At 47.0% G+C, this 21,914-nt stretch overlaps 2 protein-coding genes across 2 annotated transcripts in view; one reads left to right on the top strand and one right to left on the bottom strand.

The window, feature by feature from the left end:
- The window catches only part of LOC144798618 (hepatocyte nuclear factor 6-like), a 125,575-nt gene extending 109,350 nt beyond the window's left edge, over positions 1 to 16,225 (bottom strand). The window contains exon 1 of the mRNA XM_078669575.1: positions 15,343 to 16,225. Within this exon, the coding sequence (XP_078525701.1) occupies positions 15,343 to 16,225 (883 nt within the window). The remainder of the gene's footprint in view (positions 1 to 15,342) is intronic.
- The window catches only part of LOC144798592 (uncharacterized), a 352,559-nt gene that overhangs the window by 220,462 nt on the left and 110,183 nt on the right, over positions 1 to 21,914 (top strand). The window lies entirely within an intron of this gene.

The raw sequence follows: 21,914 nt of genomic DNA on the forward strand, positions 1-21,914 counted from the left end.
TTACAACATTTTGGCGATGATCTGAAGAAAGAGCAAGGCGTGTACCTACTGAAACATTTCAAGGAAACTGAAGATAGAAATACTGATGTAACTAAGTGCCCAGAGAAATATGAATTCTCACAGAAACAGAACGTGCTGCAACCCCTCGAGCGTCCTATATATCGGCCGGCCCCAGCCAGTGGGAGCCTCTGTTAGTTACATGAACTAGTAATCATGTGAATGGAGACAACCTGCAGTGTTCTGTGCATGACCAGCAACTTTGTGTTTTCAAAGATCTGTCAGCGTTTCGATGGAAGAAACTGGCAGCTTTTTCCTCACGGAATCTGGCAGTGCTAACAAGATGGACTATGCTCGCAGCTCGTCAACATTGCGTGTACTTTAGAATTGAGACTTGCACCACCCTGTTTTATTATCTGGTTACGGAACTAGTGGTATGTAACGTTTACAACGCAATTTTTACAACGCACTACCATTACAACAAAACTTTTACAACGCAAAATCCATTACAACGCATACATTTACAACGCAGTCATTACAACGCATGACACTACAACGCACACTACTACAACGCATACCATTACAACGCAGTCATTACAACGCATACCATTACAACGCATAACTTACCATCCAACACTTACCCTACTGTTGCACCCCCTGGAGTTAGAATAGTAATTTCAACCCCTACACTATCCAACACTTACCCTACTGTTGCACCCCCTGGAGTTAGAATAGTAATTTTAACCCCTACACTATCCAACACTTACCTTATATGCAAAGTAGTGTAATGCGTTGTAATGGTATGCGTTGTAAATGTACTATGCGTTGTAGTGGAATGCGTTGCAAAGGTAGTTTTAAAGTATGCGTTGTAATGGTATGCGTTGTAATGGTATGCGTTGTAATGGATGTTGCGTTGTAAAAAATGCGTTGTAATGGTATGCGTTGTAAAAGTGTGCGTTGTAACGTCATACATCCGGAACTAGCGGCCAGAGGGGACCATCAGGTGGCAAAAATCCACTGTTGTGTGTTTATTTTTTATAACTGGCCTGCTGTGAAGTCTAGTGAGCCTTTCCTTGTGCGCGAGCACTGCCTGGCTTGGATTTGGATGCACGAGCCGCCAATGTTCTATCACGTGAGTAGGCCTAGTGGGTGTGCGCATACCCTCACCATTGTCTGGGGTCGCGTGAAGGTGCTGAGGGTCGAGCAGCGGCACCTTTCTTTTGCCATCCAGGAACGTGGGATGTCCAACGACTTTTGGAGCATGCACATGCCTGGAATCTACAACACGTATTATTCGTACGTGCCACCATCTTGCTTTGGTTTCTCATTTACAGTGGGACATTTTATAATTCCCGTAGCTAGCGGTCTGACGACTTCAATGTTGCTGGCACTATACATTGCAATCGCCTGTCCACATTCTTGAAGTCATGTTTGGCCACCCCACCAAAATATTGGAGTAGACGACTCACTCACTTTATTGTAACATGCTTCATCATTGGCGCCTATCCATGCCCTCGTAGGGTTGTACCACCAGGACAGACTTGACCAAAAGAGTGGGAGTTCCTAAATAAATTCTGGCTGGATAAGCAGGGATTCAGAAAGAGAGTAGAAAGTTAGGAATATCTACAGGTATACCCAAAGAGTTTATTTATTTATAGGGTACCTGGGGCATGAGTAGACAGGTTTTTATGGGTTTATGTTGAATCTAATTGTTTAGTTAACCCGAATATGTGAAACCCAACATGTGTCAGGCTGCACTAAGATCCTGTCTGGGTCTGGGGCTAAAGCTTGGCGGTGGTCTGAAATGTGGGAACACGTAGGTGTACTGGTGGTGTCCGATCCTTGGCAAAAGTGTGACTATAGGACAACACTATGCTCCAGACACACATGATCCATAAAAAGCCAGAATAAGGGTATTCCCCCGAGGACGGATAGCCAGGTCAGGTGAGAGACGAAGGCATCACATGTGTGCATGGTATGCATGCATAGCAAGGAAGGAATACATCAAACAGCTCTGATGAAGGCCCCAGACCCAGACGGGCTCTTAGTACGGACAGAAACATGTTGGCTTTTACATATTTGGGTTAATTGAACAATTCAATCAACATAAACCCTGAATAAACGTTGTATTCATACCCCAGGTACCCTCTAAATAAAGAAACTTTTTGGGTATACCTGTAGGTATTTGTAACTTTCTACTCTCTTTCTGGACCCCTGCTTATCCAACCAGATGTTACTTAGGAGCTCCCATTCTCTTGGTTGAGTCCACCCTGGTAGTACAACCCTACCAGTGTGTGGATAGGTGCCAATGATGAAGCATATCATGATAAAGTGAGTGAGGCGTCTACTCCAATATCTTTGGATACCCAAGTGGTACTAGGAAGCGTTCTTCAGTGCTAGTTGCATACTTACTGAGAACAGAAATTATGAGGGCGAGTACAAAATAACCGTTTTTTAAATTCAGGTTTAAGGGAAAGGATAATTTGTTTTTGCCCTTTTAATGGTGTATTTAAAAGTGCTGAGGAGGGCAGTGACCTTCAGTCCAGCCTCTGTGAGTGTGTCATACTGTAAGAAGTAGTGTCAAATAAGGGAAAGACCAGATGTCCTACCTTCTCCAGCTACAATCCAAAGTGGTCGAACTCCATCTCTGGTGATACCGACCAGGCCCCATCTTTCTACTGTGTTAGAAAATAACTAGAAACGCTGCTCTTCAAGGGACACCTCTCCGCACGTTAACCTCCTCCTTACAGGATGCACCCAACACTTGACGTTCCATACTACCATCTCATGCTGTCATTCCACCACCTCCCACCCTTGCTAAGACCTGTTACCAACACCAACTCAGTTTCAAGCCCTGTCTGTATGTCCTCCTCTGTTGTAAAGCGCATCATTGCTTTGTACCTAGGTTACAGATATATGACCACAAGAAGACATACATAAATACATGTAATGTACTAACCTATGGGACTTTTTTTTATCATGAAAAGGGTACAAAAGCAATTTCATTTTTTGTTGCAGCACATTCTGTACTAGCTTGGAAGGGTTGCAATGAGAAGTATCTCTCATCATCTTTTACAAATAGTCTGGTCAGAAAATAGTCACCCCCCTACCCTTCACCTTCCTTTGCTACTCCCTTGACTGCATTGGCAATCATGACCCGAGTATCACTGGCTAATGTTTTAGCTCTTATGAGGTAGGATTGGACCTGATAGAGGGGTACACAAGGTAGAAGGATGTGAGCTGAATTCTGATTGGGCTGTTGTAGCATCTGGGTCATTTTCTGTAGTCTGTAAGTACAAAATGATGTGCCATCCCGCCAGCTGTACTGGTGTCTTCTAGAAGCCAAGAAAGTTGATTAGCCTCACCCCTATATTATGTTATGTTATGTTACTTGAATGAAGAACATATAAAGAACAACAGTGACCTCAACGATTTACTTTGAAGCTATCGCGAGACAACATGGAGCTTCGGGGCCAAGTTTTCAAGTCTTTTCTAAAAGCAAGAGGATTAGAGATGCAGCTGATAGAAAGTGTAAGATTATTCCATGCTTTTCCTATCAGAAAGGAGCAAGTGTTGTCCCCCAACCCAGAATGTTAGAAGTTAGGAAGCACCAGAAAAATAGAGGATGCCAAGTGTAAAGGTGGTGAGGGAATATACCAGATAATTCCGGATCTGATAAACTTCGGTCCAGTCCTGGTTAAGGCATTGTGGCAGATGAGACCTGAGGTGTGAGTAGGCCTAGCAAGACCTCAATTAGGATGAGCAGCCATATTTTGAAGCATTTGAATGAGGTTCATCATATAGTTGTGCAGGTCAAGATAATTAGCATTACCGTAATCTAATTCTGACGAGCTAAGCGTCTTTACAAATGGAATTGGAGTAAGTGGTACGATTTTGTGCAGAGTTGTAAGTGTCCAGAAGCACGCCACAGAAAGCTTTGTCATTTATAAAGGGGTCTTGTAGTGGTTTTAGAATCTGAGCATTTCTGGTTCACCAGTTTCAAGTGGTCCATGTGGTCTGTATACATTTTATTAGGTTGTGTTTAATATTGTTTGGATATTAGTCACTTTAGAGCATGGGTCTTCCATCTGGGGTTGCCCCCTCCCCCCAGGGGGCCTCAAGTGACCCCCAGGAGGGGGGGGGGGGTGCCAGGCTCTGGCCAAAAGAAACATTATGTTGATAACAGTGCTTTGTTTTAAGCGGAATAAAATGAGCGGGAGTAAGCCTCTGGGCCATCACTAACATCATTTGTTATTTATATCCGAGCTGGGAGTATGTGTCAAAAGGGAAGGGACTCCAAATATTCTTCAAACCTCCCCTCGATTCTAATAACCACCCTGCGGATACTTTTACACGTTAGTAGCCTGCCTTACTAGAATAGTATGTTTGGCAATCATGTATTTGATTGTATTTTTTAAATGCTAACAGAACTTCATTGCAATGTTTAAATAAATCTAGACATATTTAAACATTGCCAATTTAATAGGAGAATTGTGAAAAATTCTGAAGGGCGTTCCCGATTATTATGTTTTCCACTGGGAGGGCACAGCATTAACACGTTTGATCATCACTGCTTTGGATAGTCTGAAAAGGTTAGAATAGACTATTGTTTAGTAATGGATGATATTTCAGGGTGCTCTTCTGCATCCTATTGTGGATCTGCTCGGAACATCATGTATGTGGATATATGCACTTAAAGACGTTGCTGATGGTTGTGCTCTGCTGGGGAGCTCAGTTATTAATCGCTCTGCTTTAGATGACTGTTCACCTTGGTTGCATCACCGTTCATTAGTGGCCTTAATGCAATGTGGGTTTTGTTTAAGTCAATTTTGTGTGAATGGTTCATGTGTGGTTTGTTGAAGGGAAATTCTCTACTTTTTCCTTTTGGAAATTTCCAAGTGGCGCCCCTTAAAGAACGCAAGTGGGCCTTACATCTAACAATGCAATAACTTGAAGGCAGACCACAAGCCTAGTCGCTTCCATCACCGAAAAAAATAAGGAATATAATATAGTGGGCCGGCCCTGGTCCGAGGCTAAAGTGAGACGCACCCATTCCAAGCACAAGGGTGGTCATTCAGGGCACAAACACAATCTCTACGAGTAGTGTATAAAGCCAGGCCCTTCTTCTCTGCTGACTGAGTCTTATATCCTGGTATAACCTTAGATATATGGAGCCCACCAGAACGTTTAGTGCGTTTGAGAGGCAGCATCGGCTTGGGATCCGCAAATTGCATAGGAGACCAATGCTCACAAACAGCTACTTGGGCAGAGACCGAGCCAGACCCATGGCAGAAAAACCTGTCACTGAAAGGGAGGGATAGACTTAATCACACCTACTGGTCCCAAACATCTGAAATCAAAATAACAAGCTAGCAAAGTTGTCTTAAAAAGGCGAGTAGAATTGTGTTAGAGCCAAGACTTCAAAGCACAGAGACAAAGTTGCAGATGCTTTTCAAGATCGCCCAGGGTGGATTGAAGATCTACGGGGTTTGACAGTTGAACCATTCAGAACTGATTAAAAAAAATAATAATAATCTGGAAACCTGGGTGTACAAATCTCTACATCAAGAGAACAGCGCAAAGTAATGGGATGTATGCTGTTATCAAGTAGATTGGTGCCTTCATCATACTGATAACTTGCTGTCGGCTTCTATTTAGTTGCTTTTGGATTCCAGGGAAGAGTTGCTTTTGCAGGTTCACAACACACCAGTATGTCTTCATGTTTTTCAATTCAAGATTGTTCTAGATTCCCCTCTACGGTCTACCAAAAAGCAGTGCCTCAGGAAGTCTAACCAGGAGCCCCTTGCTAACACTATCTTCATTGAGTTTCCAAGGGGAGCCTGCCACCATCCTCCTCACCTCAATGTCTAGACCTCCAGTCACAGGAATGTAGGCAATACACTTTCACTATAAGCATGTATTGTCATTTAAATGGTGAGAACCTGGCTGTGAAGCAACTGAGTGCAGTACATTATATAAGGGATTGGGAAACCGTCTATAAGATTGTGTACATCAAGTTGGAATTAAACAATCACTTTTTACAATTATTTTGGCAAAGGAAGATCAAGTGATTTACATAGAATCGCACAATGTGGAGTCTAGATGCAGAGGCTGGGATTCGAACCTGGATCCTAGGTTTTAAAGCGGCAGATTGAGCCACTAGGCCAGATCTCCTCCCACGTCCACTGTCTGGGGAAGATGTCCTCGACCTCATCTTGTGCCATGCCAAACCAGAGGCATCCAAAATGGATCCCACTTTGTTTTGTTATTAATTCTGTAAGCCACGCTTAACACCTTCGCTGGGGCGGCTATTCCGCCGCAGCACTAAGGGGGCGGGGCAGCTGCGCGGCGCGCCCATGCTGGTGACGGAACCGGTCCGTCACCAGCCTCGGTTGAGCTGTGCTCATGACGGAGCGGTTCCGTCATGGCCCCGCTCGCTCAATGGAACGCCCAGCGCAGGTGCGGCAAGCGGGCCATGATGGAACCGCTCCGTCATCAGCACAGCGCCACCGCAGCTGATGACGGAGCGGTTCCGTCATCAGCATCAAAGGAGTTAAGGATGAACATTAAAATACTCAGCATTTGAAGCTGAGTATTTCAGTTTTTGCATCCAGCCATTACTTTACACTTCCAACCCTTGAGCTGATCAGCTGTCCCTGCTGCAGTGATGGCCTAGTGGTCGCCTTGCAGTGCACAGACGGTTCACATGATTATTGCACCTATTAAATGTACCTAATATACCACTCTCTTCACATTCAAATAATCTTGTTTCTTTGTACAGACTTGCATCATCAAATTGCTTGCTTCTCAAAAAGTGTCCAATATATTCCCAAAATCCAACATGGAAAACTGACCTTTACTCTAAACTTTGAAAGTCGCCTCTCCTGTTTTTTCTTTTAACTGGCTCTCTGCTTCCCTTCCATCCTCTGCTGGCCTCCTCTCTCTGACCACAACCTTCTCTAAGGGACCAGCATGTCTGCCTTAATCTCTATAAATGTATTTCTAGAACATGCCGATAACCCATTTTGAAGATCTCAATCCCGCCTTTTATGAAAGTCATAAAGCCACAAACCTAACCGTACCGAATCTCTTGCTAGGCTTCTCCAACGAGTAGCTTGTGAGCTACTCTACTTGTAGCTCTCCAGCTTCCTGTAAGTAGCTCTCCCGTGTGCTGTCCGGTGTAATAAATTAGAAGCTTTTGTTTGGATGAATTAATATTGGTATATCAAAATTGAGACGCGTGTATTTCCAGAACTCATAAACTGATGTTTGGTGAACAATGCTTGAATTTCTAAAATATATTTAAAGCTGATATTTGAGCGACGAGTCATGTGGTGTTGGGGAGACTTATTCCCAACTTTACTACGTTGGTGCCAGGGGCATTGCTACGGCTGTTATGTATTACGCAGGAATGGCATTCCAAATTGACAAAGTCGTACCAACCCTGCCCGATGCACTGGCATAATTACTCCTGGAAATCTTGCATACGGTGGCCAGTAATGTAACCTTATCTGATCACTTGTGGTCAATATAACCTCATTCATAATATTAGTAGCTCAGGATTATTTTCATTGAACATCAATAGCTCTTATTACAGAAAAGGTTGGCGACCCCTGCTCCAGCTTATCTATCAACCACACCAAACATCTGCATGAACTCACGTACTCCTCACCAATGATCCCACCTCATTCCTTTGGATGTCTTCTGTCACAGAGACGCTTTAGCGAATGCGTGCAATGGTTTGCTTCTGCGAACAAGACGGATCCCAATAACACTGGACTGACCACATACAGTGGGTTCTGGAGCAGCGTGCTGCCTGGCGTAAACGCTCCAACGCCGCCTCATGGCTCCATCGCAATACAACAGAGTCAACCCCATGACTAACTTTAAATGCAACTTACTCACTCTACCCCAGACTTATCTTCCTACAGGAAAACTGCTTGTTTTAATGTGGGCCAGTTCGCCTCTGGCAGTGTTTTCTCACTCACTCAAGTTTCACCTGGCACCAGTGTGCACATTTCCTGTTACATAGACAGCTGGAGACACAATTCCATGTTATGCAGAATGTGCTGTCTACTTTAGCAATATCGGCACTACCCTTCCAGAAGGTTCCATCATCAGCGTCAATTCAGCAAACTGATGGGAAGCGGAAGCTGCATGATAGATTCTTGGACTGATGATGCTGACATCACAAGGCTGATCCGTGTCCCCATCCTTAGCCGCTAAACAACCTCCTATTTGGTCGATACGTGGCCAGGGTTAAAGGGCAAGAAGTGACAAATGCAGAAAACAAATGGGGCTTTGCACACAATGCCTGCGGAGGCAGAATGCTGCCCTTGCATCACATGCACCAAATACAGCAGCCTTCTGATTCGCTGCTTTTTCAGAATTTCCCTGAGGATGTTTACAAAAACAAGAGCATCATAAAGATATCTTTGCAACCCAGGGTCGACCTGGTTCTAAGAACCAAGCACAAAACGCAGCGTGGGTCACGAATATCCGTAAGAATAAGCCCTGGACCAACAAAAACGAAGGATCCAGAAATTCTCGGGCTGTCAATCAAATCCCTCCAGTTTCAAAGACACTGACCAAGCGGGGCTCGCGCTTTAATACGCAAACGCGTACAACCACAGGCGTGCACACATTTTTGGTACCCTTCCGCTAAGGGTGCCTTGAAGGGACGCTCTGCGTATGCAGACATTGTGCATGTTCGTGCCCCTGGACTGGCTTCTGTACTAGGACTGTGGCCGCACAGGCAAAGCGTTCCTCATCTGCAGGTGTCACGTCCCATTCAAATGAAGGAACGCGCCTCTTCCAACATGTGCCTGGAAACTTTGTGCCTGCTCCAGCGCTTGAAATGGAAAAATAGAAGTACAGGCACTCTGTGGCAGAGTACCTGCCTCAGTACCGGACAGCACCGGCCCATATAAAGCACGAGCCTGCACTATCCCTACTCCAGAACGCAAACATCTGGCTCCCTAGGCAGATATATATATATATATATATATATATATATATATATATATATATATATATATATATATATATATATATATATATATGTGTGTATATATATATATGTATGTATATATATATATATATATATATATATATATATACTTAATGTATGTGCGTTCCTCGCCAACTCCCCTTCCGGTCCCTTATTACTGATGCATAGATGTCTCCAGTCTTTTATTTCAATTATTCCCCAAAGACCCGTCGCCTCGCCTCTCCTTCTGCGAACATCTTTGCACGTTTTCCGAAGCTCTCATGTCTTTTCCATGCGCAATCACCAATGCTGTCCCCAGATGGACCAGGCAAAATAGTTCTCTGATGAGTGTAAAAATGGCGCTCTTTCCTTTGTAATGCACGCGCTGCTTTGCAGGGGGCGGGCGATGGCACGGCGCACTGTAGTTCGACTTACTGCTATCCATACATTAAACCATACCTCCCCTTCCAAGGGAGCCCAGGGTTCATGGAACAGGAAATATGACAGAAACGAGAAATACGTTTATGACGTCTGTAACTGCAGCTGTGCCCAGAGCTGAGCCGAGGGATGATTCGTGCGCGTTATAAATTAAAATAACATAACAGTGAGTTTGCAAACAATATCAAACGCCCAAAAAGGCCATTTAGCAACCGATTTATAGAAAGCCTATAGTTATCACAAAAGTCATAACGCATCCCACTTTTTAATTACTGTCTCCTCGTTAGTGGGTCCCGGAATGGATGTGCCCCCTCTATCTGCCTATTCTAATACAACTATCAGCAGGAAACTAGGCAGGTAAGGACACGTAGAGATGCCCCACAGGCTGTCTGAAGGGGCACCAGCGCCATGGCGGGATGATACACAATTCAAGGGTGGGCCAGAAGTCTCCCAACGTGTCTCTTTATAACTGGAACAATACATGTGTCCTTCTTTGATATGGTGCACACAACAGTTGTTTCTGTGGCCACAAACGCTGCTGTCATGGACGGATGAGCAGTGTATTACCCACAAAAGAAGTTGCAATGGTCTGAAGCCCAGCACAAAGCTGGCATATGTTATAATGAACAGTGAAGAAAGACTTCCAGATATGTTGACATGTCTCACCAGCAGTCAAACACCTCATGCACATTCACATTACTGATACTTACTGCCCTTCAGCTATAACTTCGATCACTAGCAAAACATGTTCCTAGCTAGGGACAGAAGCCTGTCGCTGAAACAACATGAGATGAATAAAATGAATTGAAAGTGCAGTTTTGCTTTGTTGTACTAGAAGAGTCTTGACTGAAGCTGATTTTTTTTTAATGTTGTTTGAGAGCATAATAAATATTTTAATGATGTGATTACGTGTTTTCTGGGTTCGATTATGGTAATTTATTTAACAATGTTAAGAGTTTTTGCATTAGTTTGATTATGTACAAAGAGTTGTTCGCGATGTTATGAGACTTCTCTTCTGTTAAAGGATGTCACAAAAATTGTAAAGATGGGATCAGGCGTGTCTGGAGTTCTAGAAAGTTACAAGGATTTTTGATGAGGTGATAAGGCTTGTCAAGAATTTGACACTGTGACAGAATCTTTTCAAATTGGAATGAAAAATTCATGATCTTGAAAATGTGACAAGAATGATTAATGTTATGAAACATCTTGTATTTGATGAAACTGCATGAAACGTTTGATGATGCCGTAGTGCTTTTGATAAGTTTAAGACTCTCATTGAATTGTTTAATAATGTCATGAGAACTGTCATATGTCTGAAGAGCTCAAACATATTTGGATACATTTATGAGAATTTTTGTAAATTGACATTACTCGAATTTTCAGTACTCTGCCATTTATCAAGAAATGAATGACTTTATGAGAATTATTTTGAGGGCATGAAGGCATTCTGCGTTTGAATATGTCAAATAGATTTTTTTAATGTCCTGAGAGTTGTCAGGAGTTTGAGGACTTTAGTTATTTTTCATGATAAAAAGGACACATCAAAAGTTTGTTGATATCACTACATTTGGTAGTGATGTGATTGGGCTCATCAAACGTTTAAAGCAGTCTAATATTATTATGAGCTTTATCATTCTCTTGATGACATCCTTGGACACTTTAATAATATGAGGACACTTTCATTAGTTGGAAGATGGGTCAAGATTGACGTATGATGCGGCTTGTGAGCATGAAGATGAAAAAGAACCTGTTAATGCAGAGAGGAGGCTCGCCATGAGTTGAAGGACATTCACACTGGTTTTGATATCTGTCATGCGATTGAGGACACTGGCAGACTTTTTGAAGGTGTTTTGAAGTTTGTCATGAGTTTTATGGCACAACTTTTTTTTATTGATGTTATAAGAGTTGTGACAAGTTTGTAGACATTCCAAGAATATTTCATTATTTTATGAGTTTTGTTATGAATTTCAGGACCTCACTAGATTTTGATGGTAAAGGAGGTGCAAGTCAAAGGCTGCAAGGAATTGGCATAGTCCAAGTTGGATATTTTCTACAGCTTTCCAAATGTGCACCACAAAGGGGCAGCCCTGATATTTTCAATCCACTTAGGTGGCATGGAAGTTCTAGAACAGAAACTCGTATGTAATGTGCTTTACAAAGAGCTTTGCGAAGAGCATGCTTGCTAGTAAAACTGTCAATTAATCCCTTATGGAGTCTAATAAAGTCTCATTTTAATAGCCCTTAATTACTACTTTGGTGCCTGTATCTGCAAAGGCAATTTAGCCACACCTAACTTTACTTGGCAAGTGTGGCTACTCAAACAGAACCATTATCCAGTTCTGTGTATGGTGCAAAATGTATTTAATTATTTAATTTGGAGTATTTAGTGGTTAGTGCAGAGGTTTGTGTTTCTCTCAGAGAGACTCTGGAAAGAAAAATTATTTTCTGAGAGGAGAATCCCAAAAGCCAGGTTATCCCCCCCAGAGAGACGAGCTCTGTGGATGGAATGGCCGACACAGCATCATCTGCGATGGGTAAAGCTATGTCCCCCTCATTCTGCTTTGGCCGGCCTAAGGGCTAGTTACTTAAAGCCCACCACAGTGCAATCACTCCACCCATGGAAAGGGAACGCTCATGGTTCGGTATGAAGAGATAAGCTACTGTGACTTTAAAATTTGTGAAAATGGTGCCGGAGAAGCGGAGGCGTGTGTAACACAACAAATAGAGAGCTGTATTGCGTGTCTGAAACTCACCAAGAACAATACAGAGAGGAGGAGAGCACTTGTCGTGATGGTGTCCCAGGGGAGCGTGTCTACGTGCTGAATGCGTGCGGCTAGGAAGTAGATATAGAGCGCCTAGGAAGCATAATGGACATGGACTGCATGACTTTTCTAGATAAAATAAAACAGTATCACAACCACCCCCAGATCAACGGTGGGCAAGCAGAAGGTATATTTCATATTTATGGGGTTGGATTGTTATGCAATCAGTGTCTGGGGATCCAGCCTTTAGGTCAATGACGTGTAGAGTTCCATACCTTCGACTCAACATCTTAAACTGCATGTCGTTGGTTGTAAACCTTGCGTTGCACGTCTAGCGTTTGCTGCATCGTGTACAGTAAATCATGCCCTTCACCTTGGTAGCATTGCCATGGGTTTACTGTCTTGAAATTGTAGTGGTGGCTCAAGGTATTCTGCTCACTGTATTGGGTTTATATCTGAGAAAGAATGTCTTATTTTTAATGTTGATTTTTTTTTTCCTTCCAAGGTTTTGGAATTAATGTCATGCACACTATGTCTTGGATGTCTTTGATTCAGTATTTAGATATAGGTCCTAATAACCTGTTCCCATGCTCAAATCCAGGAATACGCAATTTGCACACAGCCGGCTTTGAGAAGAGGAATTCAATTTCCGTTTGCCATCCGTGTTCTAATAGGCCGCGTTGCAAATCGTCCATTTCAAGGTGGTCGCAAAATGACCTACTTAATTAATAAGTTGCAGTTTAAGACCCCCAAAGATGGGTTCTAAATGCAGGGAGTGAGGCCTGCAAGGCACAGGTAGACCTCTGTACCCGCATTTGCTTCTACAAACGGGAAAAACAAAAAGAAGAGAAAAGGCAGCACGTTCTCATTAGAGAGGCAGGTGCTGCTTTAAAAAAAAAAAATCCTTTTTGAGAAGAAATCTGCTTCTCCCCTAGACCGCCAACACGAGACCCAAAGGGGAAGCTTCCCACGGGATCCTGTCTTCATTAAAAATTAGTTTCCGCACCAAACCAGGGGAGAGCGAGGTAACGGATCAATAATTTGCACCACAATTATCAGTACAAACCAGTGATACAGTCCTTGCTGAATTGCATATAGAAGGGGTAGATTTCTTTTACGCCCTCTCCTATTGGTTGTTCAAAATAGTCTGAAAAGCTGTTTATGAATCTGAAAGACTTTTACACCCTGTAGGGTTTTTTACATTGTAAAAACACCTTTTGCTGTTATTTTGCAAATCCCAGAGTTTGTGACCACAAAAATGGCCTTGTATATCTGGCCCTTGAGCCCTCACAAGGAGTGTGCCAGTTTTTGTTGCGTGGAGACCGCAATACTGGAATTTCAGATTTAGCTGGTTTCTATGCACCAAAAAAACAGTGATTATTGCTTGGATCCCTAAAATGGAGAATAACGTGGATCTAGAGATAACGGTTACTTTTCCGTGCAGTTTTCCCTGATTTTGTGGAAAAAAACAATATTTTCAATCTGCTATAAGCAGGTGGACAATGGCAGCGGGAGGGTCAGTGGTAGGAGCTGTGTCTTACGCCAGGCTTCAGTGTGTGGAAGGAGCAATGTCTGCTCTTTGCGTTTTGTTTCACTCGTAAGGTGTTGGTCAGTCTATGGGGCTGCCCACTGCTCCCACTCCTGCAGCATTAAACAGGGTCCAGAGGGTTTTCAAGCCCAGAATTATTGGGTTGAATATATGACGTTACAACGCGATCATTTACATCGCGGTACGTTACATCGTGGTTATTACAACGCAAGTCGTTACAACGACTTGCGCTAGATGCGCTGGACTTAGGAATAGTAAGATTTACTATTCCAACTCCAGTGTGTGTAACAGTAGGGAAGGTGTTGGAATAGTAAATCATACTATTCCTTAGCTTAGAGCACCATCCAGCTCAAGTAGTTGTAACAACTTGCGTTGTAATGACCGCAATGTAAATGTATTGGGGTGTAACAACCTCGTTGTAAAGGTCGATCGCCTACTGGGTTTGATGTTTGAGGACTCCATAATTCCAGACTCGCTGACACTCTAATTTGCTAGTTGCAACATTTTATCTGGAGGGATCACGCCAGGTGAAATTCCACCACTAGTAATGAAGGTTTTAAAGACTCGGATTCAGTGTCTTGAGTATAGTCTCAGGATTCTGTTGTCTTAGTCTCTCTGACTTGGGTTGAATGCCTATGTCTCATGTTTTGAGCTCTTTTTTGGGAATAGTCTCTTCGATTCAAAGTCCTGGATTTTTAATCTTGGTTTTGATATCTTACGTTCAAAGTCTTTGGGTGTACGTCTTTGATAGAATGTCATGGTATTGTTGTTTTGGTCTCAGTGACTTGGGGTGATTATCTATGCCATAGTGTCTTGGGCTCAGTATTTTGAGCTCATTGGCTGGGGCACAATGTCTTGCCTTCAGGATAGTGAGTTCAATGTACTGATCTCAATGTATTTGCCTTAAAATCATGGATTCTGTGCTTTTAGTATTATATCTTGCACTCTACGTATTTTTCAATATCTTGATTTCCTTGTCTTTGGCTGAGTGACCTTGGCGGCAACATGTCTTTTGTTCACTATAGTTGACTGAATATCTTGGACTTGGTTTTTTAGGTCCATTATTGTTTTAGCTCAATGTCAGCCCTAGATTTTTTTTTACTCAATTTCTCTGGTTCGTTCACTTAGGCTTAATATCTCACGTGCAATGTCCTGGGCTCTCTGTGTTAGACTCAGTTTCTCAGGCTCCTTTTCTGGAACTCTTATCTTTTTGGTTGAGTGTCTTGGGGATGAATGTGTTAGATTTGTTAGTGTTAGATTTGTTATTTTAGAGACAATGTCATTTTGATTGTTTTGGTCTCACCATCCCATGCTCAATGCTGAAGTTTCAATGCCATGACCAGTATATAAAAATGTGTTGAATGTCTTGGGATCTGAGTTTCAGGTTGAATGTTTTTAGTTAAGGATTCAGGTTAAATGTGGTTTGGGCGCTTTGTGCTATGGGTTGTGTGATTTGAGTGTGATGTACCCTCTGGGAGCTTTAATTTTGGTGGGCGGTGGTCAATTCTGTGGACTCCAGGTGTTGCTGAAGCCTGAGGATGTTGTGTCTCTGTGCTGCATCTCCCTGTGTTGTTCATGCTCAGTTCCACATGCTCTAAGTATCTTACCTTCTAACCTTAAAGCCGCCATCCTCTGGAACTCGGGCTCTTGCAGCCATCTCCACATCCGCTTGAAGGTCTCGCGGCCAGACTTGAGCTTGCTCCAGGGCTTGGGGTTTCTGAGCAGGTCAGAAAGGGTTCCTTGTGAACGACAAAGCACCCGCTCAGCAAAGATAGCCTGAGGGATGCTGTACCTCTTGAGCTCAGCGATGATGCGCTGGGCGACTTCCCTGGTGTTGATCTCCTCCATTGGGCCAGTCAGTGCAGAGTTCTGTGGCGCCACCGAAGGCATACCCCTGCAAGCCATATCTGGCCTGGGTGGTCCATATGGGTGCTGGCTCATGCCCCCTGGAGATCCCATGCCAGAGCTCGGCGGAGGAGAGAGGTCCCTGGAGTAGTGCTGGTCCATCCTGCCAAACATGGCCGAGTGGGCTTCGAAGCCGCCTGCCGATGACATCTTGTCCCCAGAGAGGTGGCCCCCAGAATGTCCATAACTGTGCATAGGGTTGAGGTTGGGGCTTTGACCCAAGCCTATGTCCTTATGATAGGGGCTGTAGAAGCCACCCGGGTGACCCAGACCCCTCTCTTCTCTCATCAAGGTGAAACTGCCAATGACGTTGCCGACGGGCAGGCACTGGTGATGCTGGTGCGGCTGTAGCGGGGTCAGAGTTGTGTAGCTGTTGACGCCACCCGTGGGCGAGTCACCCCCAAAGCCAAGACCTGGGTGCATGGGGTGCTCGGAGCGGTGGTAGTCCCCGGCCTCCAGCACTGAGGCCATGCTGCCCAGCAGGGAAGGGCCCCGGTGCAGCCCCCGGCCCTGGCCGTGCAGCATTTCTTGCTCATGGCTGCACATGTCCCCGCCGGCCCCATCCAGGCCCAGATGCATGTTCATGGCCTCAGCTACAGCATGGTCCCATGAACCGCCAGTGCCTTGAACCTCCCTGGGTCTGTGTGAGGAGAGGGGAGGGTGGGTGGATGGGACTGAGGAGGGATTCTGGAGAGGTGACTGGCAGCGGGGGGTCTGGGCGAGTCACCTGGTGGCAAGGAGGGGAGTCATGTATGGGGTCAGAGGAGTGGGTCTGAAGAAACGCCTGATAGACTCAGTTTTAGTTTCTGATGAAGACAGAGGTAGGACTTGGTGGGAGTTCTGACTGCCCATGCATAGGGGGACCCCTTGGTGTGAATTCTGGCGCCCTGCCCCCACTATCGCCTCTTGTGTCCTGCTGTGGGGCGTGCACGGAGGGTACAGCTCGGGTGCATCCAGACACACCCACTTGTATCTGTAAACACAATGGGTTCAACCCAGCAGCCTCACAATACACAAACTAGACGTGCTCCAGTCTGCTTGCTTCTGCTGTGGTTTGGTGGCCCGCATTACACCAGGCCCGGCAGGTGCACGGGGGGGGGGGGTGATCTGTGCACTTCCTCGGACAGTGTCTGAGGGTAGAGATTGTCTGGAGCTTTGGTTGTCTGCACTACGCATGGGGCAGTTTCTGGGGGCTAGTAGTGTGCACACTAGGGGTGATCCGCTCCCAGGACGGTGTCTGAGGGTAGAGATTGTCTGAAGCTGTGATCTGCACACTTTCTCGGACAGTGTCTGAGGGTAGAGGTTGTCTGAAGCTCTGCACTACTCCTGGGACAGTGTCTGGGGGCTGAGAGAGTGCACACTAGTGTTGATTTGCTCCCAGGACAGTGTCTGAGGTTAGAGATTGTCTGAAACAGGGGTGGTCTACTCTTCTCCTGGGACAGTGTCTGAGGGTGGAGAGTGCACACACCAGGTGTGATGAGCTCTCTCCCTGGGACAGTGTCTGGGGGCAGAAAGTGCACACACTAGCTGGGATCTGCTATCCTCCTGGGACAGTGTCTGAGGGTGGAGAGTGCACACACCAGGTGTGATCTGCTATCCTCCTGGGACAGTGTCTGAGGGTGGAGAGTGCACACACCAGGTGTGATCTGCTATCCTCCTGGGACAGTGTCTGGGGGCAGAAAGTGCACACACTAGCTGGGATCTGCTATCCTCCTGGGACAGTGTCTGAGGGTGGAGAGTGCACGCACCAGGTGTGATCTGCTATCCTCCTGGGACAGTGTCTGAGGGCGGAGAGTGCACACACCAGGTGTGATCTGCTATCCTCCTGGGACAGTGCCTGAGGCTGGATTGTGCACACACCTGGCCGCTCCCCACATACGATGCGCCTCTGGGCGCCCCTCGGGAATGGCCGTGATCTCCAGACGGGGGCGTTCCGGCGGTGCTCACCGGCTCCGGGGTCGCTGCAGGCGGGGTGCTCGTGACTGTGACCGTCGGACACTCACGGGCAGAGGCCCATGCTGGCGCTGTAAGGAGAGGCTCTTATCTGAGCTGCGGGCAGGACGCTGCCAGAGAACCCGCGCCGGGGGGCGGTAGACACTCGTCTCTTCTAGCTGCTCCCAGGTTAGTGCTCAGAGGCGGGATGCTCCTGGAGGCGCTTCGGGCGGGATGCTGCCAAGCGCTTCCCACGCGCAGGTGTCTCAGAGATTGATGCAGCTCGAGTGTTCCTGAAGGTGCTCACGGGGCTGACGCGCCCGCGTGAGACGCTGCCGGGAACTGCTCGGGCCCAGAGGATGCTGCACGGGTTCAAGGGTCGCCGCGTGGTCCAGGGGATGCTGCGGGACTCACGGGTCGACGCGTGGTCCAGGGATGCTGCGGGACTCACAGGTCGCTGAGTGGTCCAGGGATGCTGCGGGACTCACGGGTCGACGCGTGGTCCAGGGGATGCTGCCAGGGCTCACAGGTCGCTGAGTGGTCCAGGGCTGCCAGGGCTCACAGGTCGCCGCGTGGTCCAGAGGATGCTGCACGGGTTCACGGGTCGACGCGTGGTCCAGGGATGCTGCGGGACAACCCGGTCGCTGCGTCGCCCAAAGGATGCTGCACGGGTCCCCGCGTGGTCCAGAGGATGCTGCGGGACTCACAGGTCCCCGCGTGGTCCAGGGGATGCTGCGGGGCCACGGGTCCGCGTGGTGTTGACAGTCTGGTCTCCAGACAGGATGCTGTGGGGATGCTCAGCGGCAGTAAGGTCCTGCGGGGGCTGCAGCCGAGAGGCTCACGGGGGGCTCGCAGGTAGAGTGGTCGTAGGATGCTGAGGCATGTGGGTCTCTGTCTCTGCCTGCTCCTCCGAGGCTGTCTCTTCTTGCTGGCAGTGCCTGGCGTCTCTCTGCTCCTTTGCCCTTGCTGTCTCACCGTCTCCTTTCCTAACCCTCTTTGCTGCCCACCCCCGGTCAAGCCTCTTCCTCCATCCGCCTGTCCTGCCTGCACTTCAGCCTGGCTGCGGCTCCGGCTCTCCTGCTGCCCTGCCTGTGCCCCTGCCTCCTTCCTCTGCCTCTCGCAGGCCCGGCCTCCTCTCCTCTCCCGCCGCCGCTCTGCTGCTTCTTGCAGCCTCCGCGAGGCGCATCGATTTTCGGACCTCACACCCCCCTCTCCTCTTCACACGTCACCAGCCTAAAATCTGACAGATGTGCAGTCAGAGCCGACCTGGAGTAACCCTTTCACTGCCGGAGGCTGGGCGGGGGGTGTGTGTGGAGGGGGGGGGGGGGGGGTGAGTGGAAGTGAAGCTGGTGGGGGGTTATGGATCGAACATACAGTAGTGGGTGGCTAGCATGTTTCTCAATATATATATGTGTGTGTGCATGTATACACGTGTTCGCATGTGTGACATTGTGCATGTATGTGGATGTATATTAATTACATAGGCCCGAGCCTGGGATTGCTGTCGGCGTTAATACGGCGCTGTGTTTCAGCCTGCTCTCACATGTGTGTGTCTTTATATGTGCCGAGTGCGCTGTGCGCTATTAAAATAACTTAAATCAACTGGAAAGCTATTAATACAGCGCACACACCCTGAAATAATGTATTTAATTTGGTACATCTATAGTAGATTTATGGCATTTACTAACGCTTAAAGGGGAGGGGAACATTAAACCCAGTTTGTGTAATACATTCTGCTTATTCAATTCTCTTCATTCAATTCTGCAAGATGATATTTTTCTACGTATTACAGTAATTCACGTCGTCATATAACAGAGTATTCTGCGCGTTAATTTGATCTATTTGCACCTGTGATGTTGCGCTGTTCTGTTTTTTACCCTCTTGTATTACTGTCAACGACGAATCCTTCTTTTAATGCTGTGTCTTGGAAAGCGCTCTGATACCCCCGGGTCTAGTCAGCGCTACATAAAACTCTCACATACATACATAAATAAATATATAAATACATTCATTAAATAAATAAATAACTATGTTAAGTACAAGAGGAACTATGCGTGAAAGGCGAAGGTGCACAAGCAATTGTGTGTGCTATGGGTTATCCCGCACAAGAGGCAATGTGTGCTGTTTGTATCTTGCCCCAGGGGTGTTATGCGGTGTCGGGCATTATGCGGTGTTGACTATTGACTACAAGCGTGGTTGTGCGGCGTTTGCTGTCCGGTCCTTGTGACGCCAGCGTTGGCACATCTGGGGCGCGCACCCCTGCCTTGGACAGCGGCTCGCATCCGAGACAGAAGGGTCGGGGTGACCCCTGCCCCCTGTTAATTACATCTAGCGCTAATGGACCCGCCGTGGAGGGGGAGGGGCGAGAGGCCGCGCAGTGCACGGCTGACAGGGGCCCGGGGTCCCCGTTCAGGCCGGAGCACAGTAGCATACGCCTACAACTGTGCACTTCTTGGGACCTCGCGAGCTACGCGCGCGCGTGCATTCAGTTAACCATGTCAACAACTTTGCAAATTAGCATTCGATTTTTTGTTTTTATTTGAGTCTAAGATGTAGTTTGAAGTGGCCCGTGCTATGGGAGGAGGGTGCAATATTAATGGGGTCGGGAAGAAACCTTCACTCCCGCAATGCATGTGAGCATCAGTACAGGCTGGGGGCGGCCTCCTCCCTCTGGACAGGGGTGAAAGGACAGGGCCGGGCAGAGCTGGGAGTGTGAGCGCTTCGCCCAGGAGAGGAGAGGCCGCACGGGTCACGTCCATCCCCGAACAGATAGCGTCTAGATTCTGTAGGGCATATGTACAAGCCCCTATCGCCGAAACAAGGAAAAATGCACTATTTATCCTCGTTTTTTTGCTTTTCCCATGTGTGCTGCATTGTGCAGTATACATGGAAAAAGCAAAGCGCCAGGTTTGTTTATGTACAGGAAGGTGTCCCTTCCTGTACATAAACAAACTTTAAAAAAAATGCCATTTTGTCACCTTCATGTGTGCTGTATGAAGCAGCACACATGAAAGTGACAGGAAGGCATTTCTAGGATTGTTTATGTGCAGGAAGGGACACCGATCTTCCCCTGCACACAGACACCCTTGCACTCTGGTGCAAGGGTGTCTGCGCTGGCGCTAAGTTGCTAAACCTAGTGCCAGCTCAGGGGGAAGCCAAGGCTGCACCATATTCTTGTAAATATGGTGCAGCCTTATGTTTCAGAAGTGGAGGAGAGAGGCGTTAAGCCAAGGAGGCTAATGACACGTGCTGCCACTTCCTTGTAAATATGTACTCAGTGTGGCAGAGGGGATGCAACGGTGACCTGAATCTGAAGAGGAGACGTCTAGACAACCACTGAGTTGAAGGAGAGACCGTACTGAACCCAACCCGAAGAGGGGGGGCAACTAGAGTAACGCTGAGGTACAGGAGAGACAGTACTGAACCCTACCCCAAGAGGGGGGGCAACTAGAGTAACGCTGAGGTACAGGAGAAACAGTACTGAACCCTAACCCGAAGAGGGGGGGGCAACTAGAGTAACGCTGAGGTACAGGAGAGACAGTACTGAACCCTACCCCGAGAGGGGGGGCAACTAGAGTAACGCTGAGGTACAGGAGAGACAGTACTGAACTACGAGGAGGAAGTACGTGCTATTGGGGTACATGAGTGCCAGTACTGAACCTCAGGCACCAAGAGGAGGAGACTCTCACTGACATATGGCGAGGCGGTACTGAATGCCTGCCTCAGGGAGGAGGATATCTGACCAAAACTGGGGGAAAGGAACCCAAGACACAAGGAGGGGGCAACTAGAGTATCTCTGGGGTAAAGAGGAGCCGGGTTCAACCGAACCCCTGAAGGGAGATCAACCGGACCATCACTGAGGGAAAGGAGAGTCAGACCTGACCCAAAGCCCCGGAGAGAAAGCGACTCGAGGAGTACTGATGCCTCCGGTTCAGGGAGGGGCCCAGCACCGGCTCGCCTTTACCCCAGTGATACCCCTACCACTGACGGGGGACACAAGGAATGCCGCTGGCTCAAACGAGACCCAGGACTGAACCGCAATGCTGGAAATGAAGCAGCCTTGCTAGCATTAGGTTCAAGGGGCGGTCCTGGCCGCAACATTGGGAAGTAGGCCTATCTTTGGGATAAAGACGCTGCGGTACTGACCACAACACTCAAGAAGAGGCCACTAGATCATCACTGGGGAAAGAAGAGCCAGACTTGAAGCACCCCCAAACAAGAGGCCACCTGACTATTGGAGTAAAGGAGGCCCAGCACTGACCCCAACCCTGAAGAGGAGGCGACTAGACGATCACCGCGACAACCACAGAGTCAACACAGAAGATGCGGGAACTATGCTATC

Source organism: Lissotriton helveticus, chromosome 12 (genome assembly GCF_964261635.1).
Source record: "Lissotriton helveticus chromosome 12, aLisHel1.1, whole genome shotgun sequence".
Lineage (NCBI taxonomy): Eukaryota > Metazoa > Chordata > Amphibia > Caudata > Salamandridae > Lissotriton > Lissotriton helveticus.